The sequence below is a fragment of the Volvox carteri genome (genome assembly GCF_000143455.1).
Source record: "Volvox carteri f. nagariensis unplaced genomic scaffold VOLCAscaffold_15, whole genome shotgun sequence".
NCBI lineage: Eukaryota > Viridiplantae > Chlorophyta > Chlorophyceae > Chlamydomonadales > Volvocaceae > Volvox > Volvox carteri.
This window is the reverse complement of record NW_003307558.1, coordinates 505,506-526,556: the sequence shown is the minus strand read 5'-3', so window position 1 is coordinate 526,556 and position 21,051 is coordinate 505,506. Positions and strand designations below refer to the sequence as shown.

The window sequence follows — 21,051 nt, the reverse complement described above, 5'->3', positions numbered from 1 at the left end:
TGATCGTGAAGTTTGGCGGTTGCAATTTTTGTGGTAGCCGTTAGGGCCTTATGAATCCCCGCATTTGTGAAGTTGGTCAGTCTTCCCCTCCACAAGTCAATCCTTTTCTTCCCTTGTTCGTTGACCTACCAGGATTAAGTCTTTACGCACATAACTGGGCCAAAGAGCCACATTCGAACAAATGGCTCTGGCGATGAAGCAGTATCCTTCGGCCCTGGGCGCCAGGTGTGCGCACATAGCTTAGCCCGCCACGCCCTTTCAATTTTTGAAGTATAATTGTATTTGGGCTGCGCAGGAAGCCGTGTCAGCCGCTGCTCCCGCCTCGGCCCAGCGTGCGTCGTCCAGGAGCGGGTGTGTCCTGGCGCTCTGGATTGTTCCGTTGGAATCCTGCATAGACCACAGGTTCTGAAGTCTATGTTTTTGTAGGCATCGGATCTGGTTCGCGACGTGCGGCTGTGTGCGTTAAGGCCAGTCTGTTGGACCCCAGCACCGCAGCCAGGTAGTTACGCCGGCGCGGTCACCGCGCCTTGCTTCTTTGGACGCCAGACCAATTAGAATCGATGGCGCTAATTTTGCATTTGTTTCCTCTGCAGCACTGTTGAGGCGGTTCAGCACGCCCAAAACCTTTACACCTTGGCCGATGGAGGCCCAATCGACCTGCTGGCGCAGTTCTTCACATCGGTGTTGCGGGTGCGCTCAGCTCAGCTGCTGTGCTGCCGCATGCTTTACTTGAGCAATAGCCCCTGAACTCGTGGTTGATGCGGTGCTGACGCCGTGCCGCCTCATGCAGACGCTGGACGACGGGCTAGAGAATGCGCACGTGCCATACTCGTATGGCTTCGCCATCATCACGCTGACCGTTCTGGTGAAACTTGCGACGTTTCCGCTTACCCAAAAGCAGGTGGGTATCTCGCAGCGAGCTCTGGGGGGGACCCGCTCACACCCGAGTACACCCTGGCTGCTTGTGCGATGCCCATTTTCCCGCCACTGCGCACTGTCCTGACTAGGGGGCCGGCCTCGCCCAAAAACCTGAAACAGCCATAAATCATAGCGCGACTGGTTAACCGTCTGGTCCGCCGTCGCGAGCCAGACCCCAACGGGCTCATACTCTGGATTGAAGTCTGTATGGATGATTATGAGCTTCACGAGTTTGTATGGCGGTTCAAACTAACCCGAAGGCTCATGAACTGCCTTTTTTCAACAAAAATGGAAAAGAAAGAGGAAAAGAATGTCAAGTGGTATTGGACTGAAAGGAAGCAGGTTCATGCCGCCACGTACTGCAGCGCGCCATCAGGACCTGGGGCAGAACACGGCGCGGGAGACTTTCCGGGAGGCAACTTCCTGGCGTACCCGGCCAGACAGCCAAACAGTGTTGTTGTTAGCCCTTAGACAGGCTTTTGTACCCGGCTGTCGAACCCAACTTTCCATTCCCCAAACTTGTTCTTTGAATTCACCGATGATGGGGCCAAGTTATGCCAACCTTGGGACTTGGGCACACTCAGTCGTCGAAACCCACATGCCCACCCGGGTTTTGGAGCCACCGGCAGTTAATCCTACGCATTCCGCCAGTTGAAAGGTGCTTTGCAGCAGTTAACAGTTAGCAGTTGGTGCATTGACTTGCCAGCATTCGATTCCCCCCGGGGTTCCCCCCGCAACCCCTTTTTAGGACGCCGGCAGTTCATTCCTTGTTTCCCCCCACACGGCACATGATTTCATCCCCCCCACCCCCGCCTCTGTCGGTAACCTTCCTTCCGACTTGCAGGTGGAGTCCACGCTCTCCCTCCAAGCACTGCAGCCCCGCGTCAAGGAGCTCCAAGCCAAGCACGCCGATGACCCGGAGACGCTGCAGCTCGAGACGGCTCGCATGTACAAGGAAGCTGGCGTAAACCCGCTGGCGGGCTGCCTGCCCACCCTGGCCACTATCCCCGTCTTCATCGGTCTGTACAATGCGCTCAGCAATGCAGCCAAGGCGGGTCTTCTTACGGAGGGCTTCTTCTGGATCCCCTCATTGAGCGGCCCCACCACCATTGGCGGCGGGCTGGAGTGGTTGTTTCCCTTCCAGGACGGCGCTCCGCCTGTGGGCTGGGCGAACGCGGCGGCCTACCTGGTGATGCCGGTGCTGTTGGTGGCGTCCCAGTACGCTTCCCAAAAGATAATTTCCACGACGCAGAACAGTAACGACCCGGCGCAGCAGCAGTCGCAGGCGATTCTGAAATTCCTGCCGCTGATGATTGGTGAGTGCAGGGGGCCCTTGGGCTGTGTGTATGGGGGGGAAGGGGGGGGAGGGGGGAGTGGAGTGGGGTGCTGTGAGCTTTGGGTGTTGCGTGGCGAACGGCGGCGGTTGATTGTGTTCCATGGTGTGGCATGGTTTGGCGCTGCGATGATGGGGTCGCGGAGGGGGTAATATGATGGGGGTTGGACTACGTGACGACGTCAGGATGGAAAGTGGAATGGACTTGGGAGCTCGCGAACGGACCCGGCGCACCTTCCCCTCGTCCTAGCCTCGTCCTACCCTCGTCCTACCCTCGTCCTACCCTCGTCCTACCCTCGTCCTAGCCTCGTCCTAGCCTCGTCCTAGCCTCGTCCTAGCCTCGTCCTAGCCTCGTCCTAGCCTCGTCCTAGCCTCGTCCTAGCCTCGTCCTAGCCTCGTCCTAGCCTCGTCCTAGCCTCGTCCTAGCCTCGTCCTAGCCTCGTCCTAGCCTCCGAGCGAAATGGACAGCCAGAAAGGCTCGTGAGTCTGCGTCCACACCCCCAAAGGATGTTTTGCAATAGTACCGGACGGAACATCGAGCATCGAAAATGTGTCGGTGGTCGGTGCTGGTGTTGGAGGAGATGTGTCGCCGGGTCGCAGAGCGGGGGGGGGGGGGTTGCATGGACATGGGGGACCTGGCTGCGCCGTGTCGTGTCTCTTGCGTATTGTTCCGTTAGAGGAATTGTGGACCACCGCTGCACCAGATACCTCCAAATGATGACGGGTTGCTTTAAGGGGGCATGCCCCATGAGCTGTAATGAGCTGTAATGAGCTGTCCCATTTAGGCCTCTGGCACATCGAGGTGCCCGCGTGTCGCTCCTGCCCTGTCGACTTGCCTTGCATATCTTCCACCCCCCCTTTGCATCTCGCTAATGGCACGCATTACGTGGCGGGTATTTCTTGTGTGCCCTCCTCGCCACCTCTTATCCATGTTGCCCTGCGCACGCTGCCGCTTCCCTTCCCGCCTCCTTTCTTCATCACAGGCTGGTTCTCTCTCAACGTGCCCTCGGGCCTCACGCTGTACTGGTTTGTCAACAACCTTCTGTCAACCGCGCAGCAGTTGTATCTGAAGGCGACCGTCAAGGTGGGAACCGCCGGGGGAAAGGGGAGGAGGGGGGACTTCCCCCGGGTGTTCAGGGGGGGCCGCACGGCTGCCGGGGAAAGGATAGGGTTCCTGTACTAATATAAGCACACTAGCTTGTGCACTACCACCGCTGTGCTTTTTTACGTTTGCCGACTCGCGCCATTTGGGGGTCTTTAATTTCGTTTCGTGCGTCGTAGAATGTTTTTAAAACGGAGAGCAAGTCAGGCCCCGTCAGAACTTGTCGGTCCCGCAACGCGCTCAGCTCACTCACAGTTCACGCACGTGCGAACATGTGCTCAGGTCAACGTTCCCGAGTCCATTAAGGCGCCTGTGGCGGCAACATCGGCCACCGTGGTGAAGCCCAAGGAGGAACGCGTGAAGAGGATTACAGGTAAGCCTGTGTTGTAAAGGAGCGAAACTTGGAATAAACGAGGTCTGACTCGGCGGACCGGACGCAAAGGCCACAGAGTGTTCTTTTGCATTATGCGCGAAGACTAGGTGTGGCGTCGTCGTCCTCGCAGCTCCCTTTTTGCTGGTTGCGAGCGAGTACCCGGCCCTTCTTTTTGCTCTTCTGAATTTCTTGTCGCGTCATTTGACGGGAGTTCTATGGTGGGGAAGAGGAAGCTGCTGTGAAAGGATCTTGGTGGTGATAGAGGAAGTGTAGGGGAGAAGGGAAGAAGTATGACTCTCCTGTGTGCGTCTCCTGTCGCTTGTGTCCGCAGGCAAGGAGCTTGGGGCGCGGAAGAAGCGGCGAAACGAGGCGGGTGAGGAGGTGGAGGAGGTGGATGTAGAGATTGTGTCCACCAGCGGTAGCAACGGCGCCGCCTCAGCGTCGCCAGCTGTCAACGGCAACGGGTCAGGATCTTCGCGCAAGGGTGAGAAGTTCCGGGCGCTCAAGGCACGGGAGGCGGCTGCAAAGGCGGCCGCGGTTGCGTCACCTAACCCCACGCCCGTCAATGCGAACGTGGGTGGGCCAAGCAAAGAAGATTTCTCCTCGGGTTCAGATAACGGCGCCGGGTCGGCGTGAGGCTTGCTGACTGACAGTTTTGGAGGGGGGCTGGGGATGGGGCAAGTGAGGAGCGGGTTGGTGTCTTTCGGGCGGATGGTTTTCCGAGCGTGCAGCTGGAAGGATGAGAGATGGAGGGCCAGGGCGGGGTGTTGTGGGCAGGTGACGAAGGGGGTAGGGTTAGCGCCAGTTTTGGGGATGAGAATCTGGGTTGCGAGTGCTGGAATGGGATTAGGAGACGCGGCAAGACGGTGTGCGATTAACGGACATGATAGCTCGCAAGTGAGCTGGGAGGATTGCCACTGTGCAGTGGGAACTCGTTCTGGCTTTGGGTGTGCATCTGACAGCGAATAATAGAAGGGGAATAGAAAGCTGCAGGACATGCAACTCCTATTATTACTGCGATGGGGGTGCGTTTGTTCTGGAGAGTGCACGGTGTGCCGGTAGGGATTTTTGGTGGGTCGATATTGCCCCCGCAGCAGTAATGTGTCACTCGTCGTTATATGCAAACGAGAGGATTCGAGGTTCATGTTCGTACTAAAGCACTGCCAGCGGTGAGAGATTCTGTGTGTGCATTATGGCCACTCCAAGGACGTTCGTGCAGGTCAGCTTGGACTCTGTGATTTTGTATTAACTACTGTCGTTTTAATCTATCGACAAAGTACTTTCACAATGATCAATATAAGACATTGAAAACGGAGTCTTGTTCAGCTCTTGGGTAACAACTGAATCGGCTTGCAGCAGATGCGTCTACAGCATCCATAGCGGAATTGCATATTTAATCTGACTTTTGGACATTGCTGCTGAGGATATTATAGGGAGAAAACTGGTGGATGGCGGACCCAGCGGCACAGGTGAGTTCAAAGCGAGCGATAATGGACGGATTTATATCTTTCGGGTGCTCAATGAGCATTATTTCGTGTTTGTATTGCAATAGAGGCTTCTCGCGATCCTAGTACTAAACATGCGTGGGATGCTGTTGGCAATCTGCCAAGCCCATACGCGTACCCAAATGCTGCGTTGACCAGGGCCACGTGGAACTAGAAGGTACCGGTAAATTCTACTATCCGTCGGGCGCAACCTACGAGGGCCAGTGGAAGCTTCTGAATCCGCCACCACCGCCGCCGGCTGAGGAGCCAAAGGAAGTCAAAAAGAAAAAAGGAAAGGATGAGCCACCTCCGCCACCTGCGGAGCCGCCAAAGCGTGTCCGGCATGGAAAAGGTGCGGCGACCACTTGCACGGGTGAGGGCCGAGGGTGGACGGCTTTACGGCCTCCTACCGGAGCTTCAGAGCAGCACACAGGCGGGATGGGATCGGCACTTATCTCTTAGCAAAGCTTCTCTTTCCAGCTGAGGAGGCCTCTGCGTCACCAGCGCCAGGCTGTAGGCCTGCAGGCTGCCGGCGCTTGGCACTACCGGGACCATAAGCCCCGCGCCATCCTAGGGCGTGTCGCGGTGGCATCGCGGCACCTCGCCCCCAACTGAACCGGCACGTCTGTGACGTGTGTGCATGTGTATAGGCTCATCCATGGCATCATGGCCCCCCCCACCGCCTCCTGCCCTGCCCTCGCTGGTCCATTGCTCTGCGCCCACGCGTTTGTTAATCTACTCCACCACACCACACCACACCACACCACACCACACCACACCACACCGCACCGCACCGCGCCCCTGGCGGTCCGGGTCCCTTCACATCCTTTCTGAAGACCGATCTCCACTTCGCTGCTCTGAAGGGCTGTACCAGGAGGGCGACTACGTGTACGAGGGAGAGTTCTTCGAGGACGTGATCCAGGGACAGGGCACCTTCACATACGCCAGCGGGGCCAAGTACATTGGCGAGTGGAAGGCCAACAAGTACCATGGCAAGGTATGTCGCGTGCCCTGTCGCACATCGCGCCGAAGGCCTCCTCTTCCCCGTCTGCGTCGTAAACACCGTTGCTGCTGCTCAACAAGCATTGTTCCCTACGCGCATACAAGTAGTGCACATGTATGTATGTATGCACACGCGCGGATCGGAAGTGCTGTTTATCCCCTCGCGCCGCTAGGCAATCTTTGTGCCACAAGGCTTATTCTCGTCTGGTTTCGTGTTTCAGCGGCATCTGTTTGGCCCTACAGCTGGCGGGGTGGGCACATGTAGGCACTGTTTTGTACCAGTACTCCAGTACTTGTTAGGGGCCGCCTGCGCGTTCGAATTTGACCTGCTGTAGGACTTGGTAGTCCGCCTAGCCTTCGGTAGGTTAATGAGCAGCAGGACTGTGCGGCACACTTGCTCCTCAAACCGATGGATCCCACTAAAGGAAAAGATGACACCACCCGGGAGCTTTTACCGCTTCACGACTTCCATCCCTTCCCGGCCGCCGCCTCCTGCACCCCACGCAACATGTCGCCCTCGCACGTGCAGGGCACGTACATCTGGCCCGACGGGCGGAAGTACGAGGGCTTGTGGGAGGAGAACCGCATGCATGGCTTGGGCGTCTTTATCGACGCGTCGGGGCACGCGTGGGAGGGGCAGTTCTTCAACGGCAGCGGGCCGGGGCTCACGGCGCTCGTGTGAAGAGAGGGCAGTGGTATAACACCGGCAGCAGGGCGGACTGGGGCTGCGTGAGGTGGCTGCGTGAGGTGGTTTGCTGTGTTAGTGTGTGGTATTGGAGTGTGTGGTGTTGGTGGTGTGGTGGCCGTATGTATCTCCGTTTCTGCTGTAAAGGAGGGGCTGGTGAGGAGCAGGGGAAAGGAAGGCAGCTGTGATGTTGGGGCTGCTGTAGAGGCAGCTTGCAGGCTGTGGAGAGGAGGCCAGGACATGAGCTTTTTCCATGAATTGTGCGGCTGTCTGCGCTGCACCGTTGCGCGGGACGGGGCCCCTGGCCTGGTCGCAGCTTATCCCGCATGGCCCGCAGCAGATGAGCCGCGGCGTGGCATGGGTGAGCAGGGTAGAAGCGGGCGCAGCAGTGAGGCCATGGAGGAGACTGCAGTGGCTGTTGGGGTGGCGGTGGCGCGCTCGTCGCTTCGAGGCACCCAACAACGCCAGCGCACAGCGGCTGTCGCCCCCTTGCTCCGTGTGTCGCTGGGCCATGTGCATGACGGGGCGTGTACCGGCATCCTTAAGAGCCGAGGGCTCCTGCTGTTGCGGTTCCTGCGGCTGTGTAGCCGGGGAGGGGACGGCGCTGGTGCACGTGCGAGTGGCACTTTGGAGAGCATAGCGGTGCTCTCCAAATCAGCGGGGATGCCGACTATGGCCATCCTGGCAGATCTACGGTCCCGCGGGTTATTTTTATTTTGACTTACATTGTGGAAAGGCTTCGCCTGCTGATGAAAACAGCGATTCTTTTTACTCTGGGAGCTCTGGCGAATATGGAATGGACTGTGTAATATTACGTGACCTGCCCCACCGATCAATGCGTGCGATGTGAGATGTGAGGTGTGTTGATAGAGCCTTGAGAAGGCAGCTGGATGCGATAGCATTACCTGGCTCCTAGGTTCTTGGGCCCCTACCTCTGGCTCGTATGGGCACTCGTAACACCTCTCTACCTGGGTAACGCAACCGAGGTGTAACACAGACACACACACAGACACACACAGACACACACAGACACACACAGACACACACACACACAGACACACACACAGACGCACACACCTTAGAATCGTGTGAAACCGAGTCGTTACCCCGCAGGCCCTCGGGGGCCGATGTACACATACTGGCCAGAGTAAGGCAAGCACCTTCTCCGTCCAACAAAACCAGATATACCCTCAACCGCCCTTGGCCCGAAACGAACGCTCGGTGGCACATTATTGTCCCGCCGGGGCTCTACATCCCGGAGTTCCAATACCTAATAACCTGGTTAGCCCAATGAAACTGCATTGGCCTCTAAGAGCCATAGCTCGCGGTGTACGTGTGCAATTAGTGGGTGGGGCAGTATGAGTTCGCTGTGGGTCCGGTCTTCATACCTACCTGCCTGCTTCAATCGTTTTAACTAAATGGGTCGCACATCCCTAGGGTCCGTACTACCTGTCTCGTGGAGCCCCGTGCGACCCCCCAGTTCCAGATCACCTCTACGGCGTGTCATCATGCAAGAGACGTATTATCTCCGGGCTATGTGATTCGGCCTCGAACTCTCGTAAGTCGCCACGAGGCAGGTTGGGAGCATGCGCGACTTCCAAACACCTTTTCCGTGCTGTAACAAGTTTTGCTCCTGCAATGTCTCAACACCTTGGGCTTCTTTCATCCCCCTTCCTTCCCCTGCGCACGTTCGAATACCCTCGAGGCCATACGACCCCGCTCTGTCTGGGGTACAAACTCATCGTCGATTGTGCGGACAAAATGCATGCCTCTTTCTGCCGCCGCCTCCTCCACCTCTGCTGCGCGTCCGCCGCGCCGATAACCTCCGCCCCCATGGCTGTCCTCTGGTAAGGGCCCCGATGTCAGTTACGACGACTATCTTTGTGTGATGTCTACCAGTGGGAGGAGGTGATGGCGGGAGGACCGTTTACATTATCAACACCTTTCTACGCAGGCTTGATTGGCGGCCGCAAAAGAGAAAATCCCAAGGAAAGCGGCAGGGCGCAGTCGAACCAAGTTCCTGGGATGCGCGCACACAGACATACACACAGACATACACACACATACACACACATACACACACATAACACGCACATACACATACACACACACCCCAAGGGCCGGATCAGGCCGGGGATGGAGAGGAAGTCTCGTTTCGTGTTTCAGGCGCAGCGCGCGAACTCGCGGAGGAGAGCGGAGGAGAGCGGAGGAGAGCGGAGGAGAGCGGAGGAGAGCGGAGGAGAGCGGAGGAGAGCGGAGGAGAGCGGACCTGCGGCTCTCGGCTGCTTAGGAGGGGCCAGATGCCCCTTGCGCAACTCTCCCGTCCGCGGGAGAGAGCTTTGTGATCTCCACTTTGGACTCCAGCCCCCCAACAAAGTTTAAACCAAGTCCAGTCGCTCCCCCCTCTCCAAAGAACAGCCGCCCCGCAGCCCGGGTAAAGCCGGGGTAAAATGACAATCACAGCTACCGCCACTATCACCACGCCGCACTTCGCGGCGCGCCAGCGGATGCGGACTCCAAATCCTACCCATAAGTACACATCCGGTTGCAAATTTTTTGGAAATGCTAACACTCCTCCTGACTCCTATCTTGGGCTGAGAAATGCTCGTACTTTCGTACTACGGTCCAGTATCCGAATTTCCGCTCCCCCAATCCTGAGAACACACATCGAATTGTAACAATGTTTTCCAAAAGAAAGACTACTGCAATCTCCCCCAGCTTATCTTTTCTCAATCCGAAATTACGTTGAGCAAGGCTGCCGCCACTACCGCCACTACCGCCACTGCCGCCACTGCCGCCGCCAAGGCTGCCGCCACTGCCGCCACTGCCGCCGTCCCCGCCGCACCCATTCAAGGCGCCGTCGCCGTTTTGCGCTCCGACGGGGCCTCCGACGCCGGCAGAGTCGCGAAGTACAAGTTGTTGGTTGAGCCGCAATAACTGGCGCCGATGTTGCTTCTGTGTACAGCAGCAGTACGGAGATGTTCACGGACGGCGTCGCTGTCAAACCAGGCGTCAAGATGAAGCGCAGCATTCCCAACTCTCGCATCCCAATTCTCGAGGCACGGCACACCTCATTGAGCAATCACACACAACTCCCAACACCCGATCTCCCTGCTACCCCATCTCCACTTCACCCCCTCCTCCCGCCCCTGCATCTTTCCCCCTTCTCACCCCTCCCCCCATCATCACCCCCATCCCCAGATGCGTGCGCCAACTCACCGCTTATCCAGCAGTACCATGGCCCCAATGCCCGCCAGCATCACCCGCTGGTGCCGGACATCCAAACCCGTGGCAGCGGCCAGCCGGGTCTTCACCACATGCATGGGCGTGTCGGACTCCAGGTCGATTGTCACCTTGATCACATACATACATACACACACACACCGCGTGTCCCCGTGGGTAGGGAAGCAGCGGTCAGAGAAACTCAGAAAGCACTTCGAAACGTGCAGGGAGGGAGATGGCCCTGGGCGAGCGGGCAGGTGCAGAACGATTGCGATTGCGGATTGCGGATTGCGGATTGCGGATTGCGGATTGCGGATTGCGGATTGCGGGGGAACGGGAGCTCCTGCGCGGGAGGGTGGGTGAGGCTGTGGCTCATCTGAGCTCGCTGCTACATGCTCTGCCTACGCGACCCTTCGATGTCTCTCTCTCCATATATTTATACCTCCCTCTCTCTCCCTCTCTCTCTCTCCCCCCCTATGTCCCACCGCAGGTCCCCCAGGGGGCTTTCGTGACCGAGCCGTGACCGAGCTCCCCCTCCCATGACGACAACACGCGAAGACTCGGGGCCAGCATTTTCCTGACAATCGTCAAAGTCACCACTGATGACTTAACTTTGTCGGAACGCCTGTGCATGCACCAGGCCCGCATGTCTGGACGTTAGCGACTGTGTCCTTCCCAACATACTTGTAGTAGAAATACGGCACCAACAACCGACAACCGACAACCGCCGACAACCGACACAGTGATCTCGGTGCCGAATATGGGCCAGTGGTGGGATTGCTAAGACGCCAGGATGGTGTTCCTCACATGTCGTACCTCGGAGCCGGCCGCCGCTTTGGGTGTGGGGGTCAACAGCTTCACCTTGACAGGCTGCCCACCGACCAGCCGCACCGACAGCTCCAACGTGTCGTTCTGCCTTACGCCTTGTTCGTATAGGCTCCCGCCGTGCGACCGTAGCGGCCGGCCCCCGAGGGTAGTCAGGATTTGCTCCTCAACCGGTATGCCCAGGCGCGCCTGTACCAACAGCACCAACAGCACCACCATCGCCATCATCACCATCATCACCAACAACAACAACAGCACAAGCAAGGGCTGTGTACTGCTGCTAGCCTGGTAAGACATGCTACAGGGGGCTACAGGGGGCAGCCTTCTCCCCACCACACTATCTCCCACCTAGCAGGGCGGGGGGGGAGGGGGAAATCTCTATTTTCGCGGGAAGATTCATAGTGTTGGGAAGGGGGCCTTCGATATGGTCCCAATCCCCCCTCCCCGCGGCGCCTCACTCCCCACGGGGGGCCCAATCTCACAGCTTGGCAGTGTAGGGTTGGAGGGGTAGCTCGGGTGCGCGGGCGGGATGTGCGTATGTATGTTTGTTTGTGGGGAGGGATAAGGGCTATCCTCCCACCTGCACGGCGGTCCGTAGCTGTTGTACGGAGCCTCCTCCGTCGTGCTCTGCGCCTCCCACATCCGCAGCCATGGTGCCGCCGTCCAGCCCCCTCACGAACACGCGCATGGTAATGGTGGTGTGTATACTGATGTAACAGCCTGTGGTGGCCGCGGCCGTGGTGATGGCGACGCTGATGGTGCGTGGTAGCGGGGTTTTCTGATGTCGGGGCAATGGACAGTGCCAACTGATGGTGATGGTGATGGTGATGGTGACGATGATGGTGACGATTTTGCTTTAAGTGCCCGGTTTGGTCTGGAAGTCGTTTGCAACACTCTGGTGTTTGGATCAGAAGGAGAATCCAGGAAGGCCGTTAGTTGGGTGTGGACTTAGTTGGTTTTTTTCCAGATTTCTACTGGGTGGTACTGTACTGTCTGGGTTTGGAGGATAGGAAAACAGGGTCATCTCAGAAGCATCTGGGATCCCGGGGGAGAGAGCTGACTGGGGGACTAGAGCTACGGCCTTTCACGTGGCTCTGTACGGCTCTGTACGGTCCAGCGCAGAAGCAATAGGACTGCTTAAATAGGTGCCTGTCGAGGTGACAATGTCGGTGGGCACTTAGGTTTAGACTTTGGCGAGAGAGGGAGGTTTGTCCAAATCGGCAGTACGGACTGATCGTGGGAAGGCGACGAGGCAACGCGTGTCCGGACATGTTTTCGCAAATGGTACTACGTGTCGTACAGAAAAAACCCGGCGAAACGTGTCTCATCCCAAAAAGGCCGAATAATAATGGTGATATTAGCGCCCCTGAACATTTACAGATCCGCACGCATACGCGTTTCGCCGACCATTTAACGATTAATTATAAAACCTCCTCATTAACCCAGCCTGTTCCCCAACAGTGCTCTGTGTGTGTGTGTGTGTGTGTGTGTGTGTGTGTTTGTGTGTGTGTGTGTGTGTGTGTGTGTGTGTGTGCGTGCCTGCCTGTATGTGCGTGTGTGTGTGCGTGCGTGCCTGTATGTGCGTGTGTGTGTGTGCCTGTATGTGCGTGTGAGCATGTATGTGTGTGTGATTGATCCGCATTGCCAGCAACACACCTGGATGGCAAAAGCTCCTTTCTTCTTCTCGGCGGTTGCGGCAGCTTGGCTGTGTGCGCTTCTATTCCTGTCTTCACTGTCAACTGAAGCTACATAAAATATGATGTATGGTTTATCTAAACATCATACATAACACCCGCAGTAAGCTATCGAAAAAATGGAAATTGAAGCCTTTGTCAACTCAAACATAAGCGCACGCGCCCGTCAAGAAACCGAACCAGACAGAATTTCAGAGATAGCAGCGCCGGCCAATCCAATGCTCTCGCGCGTCTTGTCTTGGGAGGACCGATACGGAAAAGAAAAAATGAAGAAATGATGAAAAGCGCGGAAATACGAACTGACGACTGTCGCGACCCCTCCTGCTGGAAAACCCCCTCCGATGCGAAGCTTCTGTACGTTCTAGAAATGCCATACAAGTGTAACGCCCGAAGAAATGACCGCCCGAAATAGCTGCCCGAAAAATCATACGACATCACATATCAAAGGGGCCGATGCACCTGCGGGGGCTCCCGCATTCCTTCCCAATCACATCCAAAGTGCCGCCTGGCGGATGACTAGCCTTTTGCGTTTTGGGTCTTTGCGGTTTGCGACCCCGATTTGGGCTCGAGTGCCAAGAGGGCCCTTCAAGGGACCCCTCCCGCATAGCTCACACCGCCTCACGGTCCAGATCGACACAGCAGAGCCGGCGAGCCGCACTTTTGTTGGCCTAGTCGAGCTCCAAACCAATTAAAAATATGCAAATATGCCATGCAAAAGTATGCATCGAATACGAGCCGAGTTCCAATGCCGTTACTCGCCTCAATTGACCGACTAAAAGCCCGCGGCTATGAAATCAGGATGACAACGATGCGGCGTTATTGGATATAGATATAAATCATATTGTGCGCGGGAGAGGGCTTCGCGGCGCTCTTTGACTCGAAAGGAAGGCAAAGCAGGCAGGCAGGCAGGAATAAGTTAATATTACAACACCCGCGCCTCAGATGGCCCCCTCTCGCTCAACTCTACTCAACGCTACTCTGTCCAGCCATGCTGCTGCCAGCAGTCGTATGTCCTGTGTTTCTTTCTCTAAGCGATAACCCCCCGGGAGGCACCAATTGTAAATTTTTGTAAATTTTTGTGCCATATATATGTGTTGGTCATTGTTATATCTCTAAAGGCGTCCGTACAATCGTGGCTCCTACATCCACCTCCTCGGACTAACTCACCACCGCCGACCTTAATCTTAACCCCCGGGTGCATCCAGACACATGCACACATACATACATACATACATACATCTACGTGCGCAAATAAGCAAAAGGGTAGAAATCACCGAAATGCGAAGCTGATTACGAACGGACGCATCATCAAGCAAACACCACTTCTTTGCAACAAAAGCACTGTAGCAATCGCTGTAGCACCTGGGGTTGGCAAGGCCGCTGCAGCAGAGACTGAGCAAAATGCAAAGAAAGGTCAAAGAAAGGTTCCCGATCAAAAGGCACATGCTGTAGCTATAGGGCCCAAGCTTGACTAGAAGTAACGGTCCACCGTTCTTGTTTAAGACATGAAAAAACACGGCTTTGGCTATCGTCAAGACCGCCACCCTCTACGCCACCACCATCACCACCACTATCACCATCATTACCTTCTTACCACCGTACCAGCGCACCCACCGGTATACTTTTGTGTTACCCTCTCAACCCGCCACCGCGAGGGGATAGATAGGGCGGGAGCTATGAAAGGAGACCAAACTCAGGCCAAACAACCCCCCCTCCCTTCTGTGCCGCATTTTTCCGCCATCCGCCTCGTCACCTTGTGAAGCACAACACACATTTACTTGCATGCCCCCTCGCATACCGGAACCTTGTCGCGTGTCAACGGAAACACGTGCACCACCACCAGGGCCATAGGGCCCCACCAGCACTGCGTTTTTTCTGGCCCGGAACCCCCGCGGCCCCACCCCACCCCCACCCCCGCGGCCCCACCCCCACCCCCACCCCCGCGGCCCCGCCCCAACCAACCCAATCCCACAACCCATCATTTTCCATCCCTAAAGAAAAATGAAAAGGAATCTAAAGAAATGCAAAAAACAGCCGTCATCCGCCCACTCGATAAGATGATAAGGCCCAGCCCTGGAGGCCCCCTACGTCCTCCTCCTCCTCCTCCTGCCTCCTCCCGCCTCCCACGAAGGTCCACACGACCATAGGCCTCACAGCACGTGCACACGCCACCTGATGGCCTCTTCTACACGCCCCTAGCTCAGGAACCGACGTGGTTCGTGTGTGACAACATAAATGGTAATGGTAATAGTGGTGGTGGTGGTGGTGGTGGTGATGGTGATGGTGAAGAGGACGATGACGATGATGATGATGACGCAAGGAGGTGGATGATACGGTTGTGTTGATGATCTGTTGTGATGATAATCATCCTCAAGCATACACCGGGGGGTGAGTCCCGCAGGCCGGCAGCTTTTGTTTGAATCACCCCTCGACCGTGGCCTCAAAATTAACCGCAGATCCTGTGACTTATTGTCCGGTACTATATGCGGGCGTTTCCACAGAGCTCAGAAGCACGGTGCGGCGGAATTTCAAAATTTTGACCCCCGCCCCCCCAGGGTCAATCTCCCTACTCTGCAACGGTGGCGATGGCAGCGGCAGCAGCAGGGTACCGCTCTAGAATGTACGACAACATGACGCCGCCGTCGGGCAGCGACATGGCGACATCCAGCGGCGTCACAACCCCATCTGCCACATTTGCCGTTGCCATTGGCGGTGACGGCGGTGACGGCATCCACGGCCCTGGTAGACGTGCGAGCGTTGTCCATGTGCCGTACATGCCGCATGGATGACCGTACACACCGTACATCTGGGCCGCCGCCACCACGGCGTCGACGACGGCCGGCACACCGCTGCCGACGGCGCAGTGCAGCAAAGTGGGCTCCATGACGCCCACCATACCATAATGGAATTGCTCGGCCAGCTCCAACCGCCAACCGTTGTACGAACATGCGCTACCGCCACACTCGCCACCTGCCACCATGCCATGTTGCCCTAGCAATAGCTGAACCACCGTCAGCCAACCGCACTGTACGGCATACTCCAACAGACGCCAGTGCCGCTCCTCCCGTGCGCGCCGTCCCGCGCTTGTCGTATCTGCCTTGCCCTGCGCCAGTCGTACGGCATCTGCGATCATGGCCGCCCGCAGGTCCAGTCGCGCCCCGTCAAGCATTCGGGGCCTGGAGGCTAACGGCTCTGTGGCCTCCGCAGCCGATGCTACAGCCACATACCGACTCGACGTGTCCAGGGAGACTGCTGCTACAGTTCGTCCGATGTTTCCTTCTTCTCCCGCTCCTCCCCCCTCCAATCCTTCCGTTCCCACCAGGGCCTCGGTGCCGCCGCCACCGCCACCGCCGCCGCCGCCGCCGCCGCCACCGCCGCCGCCACCACCTTCCTCTGTCCGGTGCCAGTTTCTATCTCCATCGCCAAACGAAGTCCCCGAACCAACCTCCGGACGGCACACTCCGCCAGTGCTGGATACGTCGTACACGTACGGCAAGTCCTCCGAAGCGGATGGCAGACTGCCCCACGAAATTGCACGTGGCATCGCATCGCTGTTGTTATTATGATTGTCATCATTATTATCATTGTTATCGTTCTTCACACCCGGACCGACCCCCCTAGTGGTGTCTTCTGGACACCGTGTCGTCAGCTGTGTATGGCTCGTGGTCAATAACCTGACTTCGCTTTCAGTATCCGTACTTGGGACGAGACCGTATGCCGTCCATGCCCACCAGGTACTACTGGTGCCGAGTGCACTAGTGCTGAGGGCTGCAGTGCTGCTATGTCTGTTGCCGCTGCAACCCCAGGTTTCCGCCGCCGCTGCCACCGCAGTAGCACCAGCAGTAGCAGCTGCAGCCGACGGTGGCGGCGGCGCCGTCCAGCCCATCTCCTCGGTCAGCGCCGGCCGCGGCGAACACGGCGGCGTCGCCAGCTGGAAACCCGTCGGGGTCACCGTACGGGGCAGCAGGGCTGTCGTACCGCCGTGCGATAGTAGCCAGGCCGCCAGGTCAGTAAGGAAATCTACCACAGACTGCACGCCGTCGGCGTCGCGTTCCGTCAGCATCGCCGTCAGGTCCTCCGTCAGGGGCTGTAGCAGCTCGTCCGCAATGGCGGCCAGGCCCGGCGGCAGTAGCAGCGCACAGCCGGCAAAATCCCTCGGAGGCGCCGGGGGTACGGCGCCGCTGCCTTCTGCCGACACCACTTCGTCGCCACCACTACCCCCGAATCCAAAAGAAAGCAGTCCTGTGGAAGAGTGGGTGTGTGCGTGTGTGTGTAATTAAAAAACACAGGACAAGATATACAGATTACCTGCATAAATGTATTTATATTCGTGTTTATATTTATAAGATATATATTTAGATATAGACATATAGAGATGCCTAGCAGGCCCACGGAAATACGATCGGTCGTTTTCCCCCCCTTCCATTCCCTCGCTTCCGTACCATACTGAATATCGCGGGCATCCACTCGTACTCTGTACGACCGAAAGGCCCTGTTCCTGAGTTGATTGCGCAGATGGGCCCCCCGGGAGGGCTGCCGTACGCCCTCCTCCCCCTCCTCTTCCTCCTCCTCCTCCTCCACAATGGTGACCTGCGGGGCGGGTGCAGGGGAGCTCACTGGCCTGGCGGCGGCACCAAGAGTGCGTCAACACCACCGGAGCGCGCCACCGAGCTACATATTCATGTACTTGACGTTACGACATCTGCAATGTACCGCATCATCCAAAAAGCCTACATACATACATACATACAGATTCCGGCAATTTCCCGATCCATATCCTCGCGGCTTAGTTGTAACCACCACCACCACCACCACCACACAAATAACAAAACGAAGATGTCGCCGTCAGCCGGAAAGTCATGTACAGGGAGAATGTCGTGTACATGGACATCATATCCTCGCAGCTCGGTCATACATACATACACACAGACAAGCGGTGTGTGCTTTGCGTACGGGAGTTCTTACCGGCAGGAAGCAACCGCGCTGCCAGGCGACCACTTCACGTAACGGGGGCGGCATTGGCGGCGATGTGGGCCCCGCCGCGTCGCAACTCCTACCTAAGGCCCTGGCAGACGGGAGGCTGTGGTGGTGGTGGCTGACAATCAGCGTAAACTCCAACTGGGTGGCCGCTGCACCGCAAAAGACACCCTCAGCTGCCGCCGTTGCCGTTGCCGTCGCCGCCACCGTCGCCGCCACCGGTACCGGAAGTGCACCCACCGCAGTCGTGCAGTACGTTAGATCTTCGCCGGCGGCAAAGCCCTGCCGGGTCGCGGCCAGCGGCGCCAAGGTCATACACGGCGGCAGCACGGCAGCCAAGTGCGGCCGGGCGGCAGCGGGGGAGAGGGCAGTGGCAGCCGCACCACACAATGCCTGAGATGCGGCTGCCGCGGGGAGAACAGGATGCGAGTTGCCCCGGTCGTCGACTACCGCGGTGTAGGCGCTGTGCTGTGGAGTGGGGGCGGCGGCGGCGGCGCTAGCGGCGGCTCGTGTAGCACGTGATGCTCTCGCTGGGGAACGCGGGTCAGCCATCGCGGCGTCGCTGCCGCCGCCGCCGCCGGACTCAGGGCAACCGACCACGTTAGCCTCATCAACACAGCCGCCGCCGTCACAGCAGCTGCGGCGCCCAGCGGCAGGAACGTTGGTCCCGTCGTCCACGCAGACGCGCCAGGAGTTAGGGTTCACCTGACCGCCGGCGTCGCCGATGTCGCCGACAAACGTTACTAGGTACGACACCCCGGCCACATGCACCTGCACGGGCCGCTTCGCCGCCGCAGCGGCAGCGATCCCACCCGTCGCCGCCGCCAGCACCAAGACAACACGACGGACAAGGTCAACGTGAAGCTCACTGTCGTACAGGCGACCGCCGCCGCCAATGTCATGCAGCTCCAGAACTGCTTCAATGCAGCCGCTGCGCACCGCTAAGTCCCCCAGCAAGAATCCCCGCGTTCCCAGATCTTCCGACAGTACGGCAACCACTCCGGGATGCAGCTGCTGTGGCGTCACGCCACTCATCTTGATATGCATCCTAGTTGGTTTGACGACGGAGCGGTAACGCAGCTGCGGCTTCAAGCGGTAGCGCGCCACACACCAGCCCGGGACGGCGGCCGCAGCCGAATCACCTTCTGGCTGTAGCAGCACAGCCGCAGAGCTACCACCGCCGCCGCCGCTCATACCGGCGCCGGCGACGGGCAATTGCACAAGACCTGCATGAGACTCGGCGGTTCTAAGTTTGGGCGCAATGGCCCCTAATCCTCGAGCTCCATAGACAATATCATGATCACCGTCATCATCCACCGCGGAGGTTCCCGCGATGGTGTCGCCGTCAGCGTCCGTACAGCTGGTGGCGGCGGCGGTGACAGTTAGCGCCGCCGCCACGGGCACCGCTGCTGCCGCTCTGCGCTGGCGGAGGGTTCCCAGCCGCCGCGCCGCCTCCGTCAGCACTTTCCGGGTGCGGCCGACCCCCCCTCGATGACCTGGCTTTTCTCCGTCAGCAGAGCCTTGGCCGAATATATCCGCTGAGCCCCCGGCTGCGCTGGGGCCCTTGGTGTCCATTTTCCGTGGTGCCGCCGCGGTAGCTGCGGACCAGAAAGGGAGAGAGAGAGAGATAGAGAGCGGGCGCATTGTAACCGTTCGTGTACGTCATTTTTATGGTTCCTAGACGCACAGTTCGTATGCAGTTACTTTGTATGGTTGGTGCGTTTCATGTGCTGCCGTGGCGACGACGGTTGCGATGGTGGGTCCAACGCCCATATTCGGTATTGAAGTCCACCAGGCATATCGGAGAAAAAATGATACTGCCGAGACCGGCAACACCCAACAGAGAGTATATGTATCACCACCACTCATTGCTTAGTCGTCAACCAGCCTGCGTGTCGGTGCGTCCTAACATCAGGGAGCACAGGGCAGCGTTGCTACCCCCTAAAAAACCCGGCCATCCCCCTTCCCCCTCCCCCTTCCCCCTTCCCCTCCCCCATCCCGCACACACACACACACCGGGGCGCCCCGCAAGCCGCCAGTCCCAGGCAGCCGCCACCGCCACCGCCAACACGCTGAGCAGGATCAAATATACAGACACGGCCGCCGGCGTGCGCGACACGCCGCTGTACGGCCAAGGCAGTCCCGTACGCGTGGCTGCCAGGTGAATGATAACCAGCATGTGGAGGACGTACAAGGCGGAGAGCAGCGCCTGACGCCGCCAGGACAACTGAGAGACAGAAAAGAACAGAACAGAACGGAACAGAACACAAAAGAGAGGATCAAGTAGTCAAAGCAGGTCGCAGCGCAGCGCAGCACGGAAGCGCGGGGAGCCCTAGCTACTTCACAGCTAGCAGGTAGCGCACAAAGCTAAGTACGTATCTGTCGGGAAAAGCTTTCGGGCGGTGGGATGGCTGGCGGTGGGATGACGACTCGCTCACGGCTCCGTGATGAACCCCCGGGGCCACCGCAGCAGACGGCACCGTGCCCCCACCACAGCCCGAGCCGCCAGCCGGCCGGAACTCAAGGCAAGGTGCACAAACTCCCCAAAAATCCGACCCACACCTCGTCACATGCAACCATCACATCAATACAACCTTCCAAATCACACATACATACATACATACATATATACATACATATATACGTACATACATACATACATACATACATACATACACACATACACACAAGCGTATAGAGTTACATATACATGTACGTATACATACACACGCACCCTGCGCCTGTTATTATCCCTAAACCCCGGATGCAACCCCCCACCCCCTTAGGGGGCCCCTACCGGAAACGCCAGAGAGAGCCAGAGCGCAATGGCCGTGTGCCGCGGCAACATGGTGTTGACTGCTGAGCCCATGCTAGCAGAGGGTCGGGCGAGGCCGTAGCCGATAAGGAAACCCTTGGGGAGGAGCACGCACGTCAGCAGCCAGGCGAGACGCCAATTGCAACTGCGGCGCGCATCTGCCGTGGCGGGTCCCAGCGCGACGGCGAGGAGGCCACCGATGAAAAATGTGGCGCAGCTGAGGCCGTCGTGTCGGTCAGCAGGATCCCTTGGCTGGAAAAGAACCACCGACAGGATGGTTCCGGGATTGCGCCAATGATACCCGAATCGGCGCCATAAGCAGGCTGGCGGACAGGGGTATAGTCCTGGATCATCACGCCCGCACACCTGGTGATGATACACCTTCCATGCATACAGAGCATAGAAGGTGAAGAATGTTGCCAGCTTGCCGACCTCGCCCAACCTCGTGCGGATCCAAGCAGTTGCCGATTGCATGAGACGAGAAGAAGACAAACTCATATTTTGTTGTGTCAGACAAACGAAAGAAGGCCTAGTGGAGCACTCTCCGAGCGAAGAAACTAAGCGTGGGAGCTGAGGGTTGCAAAATGAGAAACATCCAAAATTCAAAGGCTTCTCAACAAG

General features: G+C 57.9%; 4 protein-coding genes across 4 annotated transcripts; 2 read left to right on the top strand and 2 right to left on the bottom strand.

Moving 5' to 3' along the window:
* Positions 1 to 134: 134 nt before the first annotated feature.
* Positions 135 to 4,253, top strand: VOLCADRAFT_80722 (inner membrane ALBINO3-like protein 2, chloroplast precursor; the record flags this gene model as incomplete). Its single annotated transcript, XM_002949668.1, has 9 exons — positions 135 to 225; positions 296 to 351; positions 427 to 499; positions 594 to 690; positions 791 to 901; positions 1,763 to 2,234; positions 3,235 to 3,335; positions 3,636 to 3,726; positions 4,058 to 4,253. Coding segments are annotated over exons 1-9 (1,239 nt in total), but the record flags the coding sequence as incomplete, so codon positions are not given.
* A 716-nt stretch (positions 4,254 to 4,969) lies between these two features.
* VOLCADRAFT_104362 (uncharacterized protein) lies at positions 4,970 to 7,902 on the top strand. The gene is made up of 4 exons (XM_002949667.1): positions 4,970 to 5,195; positions 5,370 to 5,562; positions 6,074 to 6,207; positions 6,742 to 7,902. The coding sequence occupies exons 1-4, from the start codon at positions 5,175 to 5,177 to the stop codon at positions 6,892 to 6,894; spliced, it is 501 nt and encodes a 166-aa protein (XP_002949713.1). The 5' UTR covers positions 4,970 to 5,174; the 3' UTR covers positions 6,895 to 7,902.
* Positions 7,903 to 10,116: 2,214 nt separating this feature from the next.
* VOLCADRAFT_90007 (uncharacterized protein) lies at positions 10,117 to 11,632 on the bottom strand (the record flags this gene model as incomplete). Its single annotated transcript, XM_002949558.1, has 3 exons — positions 10,117 to 10,250; positions 10,936 to 11,133; positions 11,525 to 11,632. Coding segments are annotated over 3 exons (440 nt in total), but the record flags the coding sequence as incomplete, so codon positions are not given.
* Positions 11,633 to 15,204: 3,572 nt separating this feature from the next.
* On the bottom strand, positions 15,205 to 20,928 carry VOLCADRAFT_90006 (uncharacterized protein; the record flags this gene model as incomplete). Its single annotated transcript, XM_002949557.1, has 6 exons — positions 15,205 to 16,880; positions 17,081 to 17,228; positions 17,604 to 18,083; positions 18,321 to 19,213; positions 19,632 to 19,842; positions 20,413 to 20,928. 6 exons carry the CDS (start codon positions 20,926 to 20,928, stop codon positions 15,205 to 15,207), a joined length of 3,924 nt encoding a protein of 1,307 aa, XP_002949603.1.
* Between the last annotated feature and the right edge of the window lie 123 nt (positions 20,929 to 21,051).

Excerpts from the sequence above, each read along its gene's own strand:
- VOLCADRAFT_104362 (XM_002949667.1), top strand. The coding sequence starts at position 5,175 with ATGGCGGACCCAGCGGCACAG. Across the intron at positions 5,196-5,369 it reads TGGCGGACCCAGCGGCACAG|GGCCACGTGGAACTAGAAGG; the intron begins GTGAGTTCAAAG and ends TGCGTTGACCAG. Across the intron at positions 5,563-6,073 it reads GCGTGTCCGGCATGGAAAAG|GGCTGTACCAGGAGGGCGAC; the intron begins GTGCGGCGACCA and ends GCTGCTCTGAAG.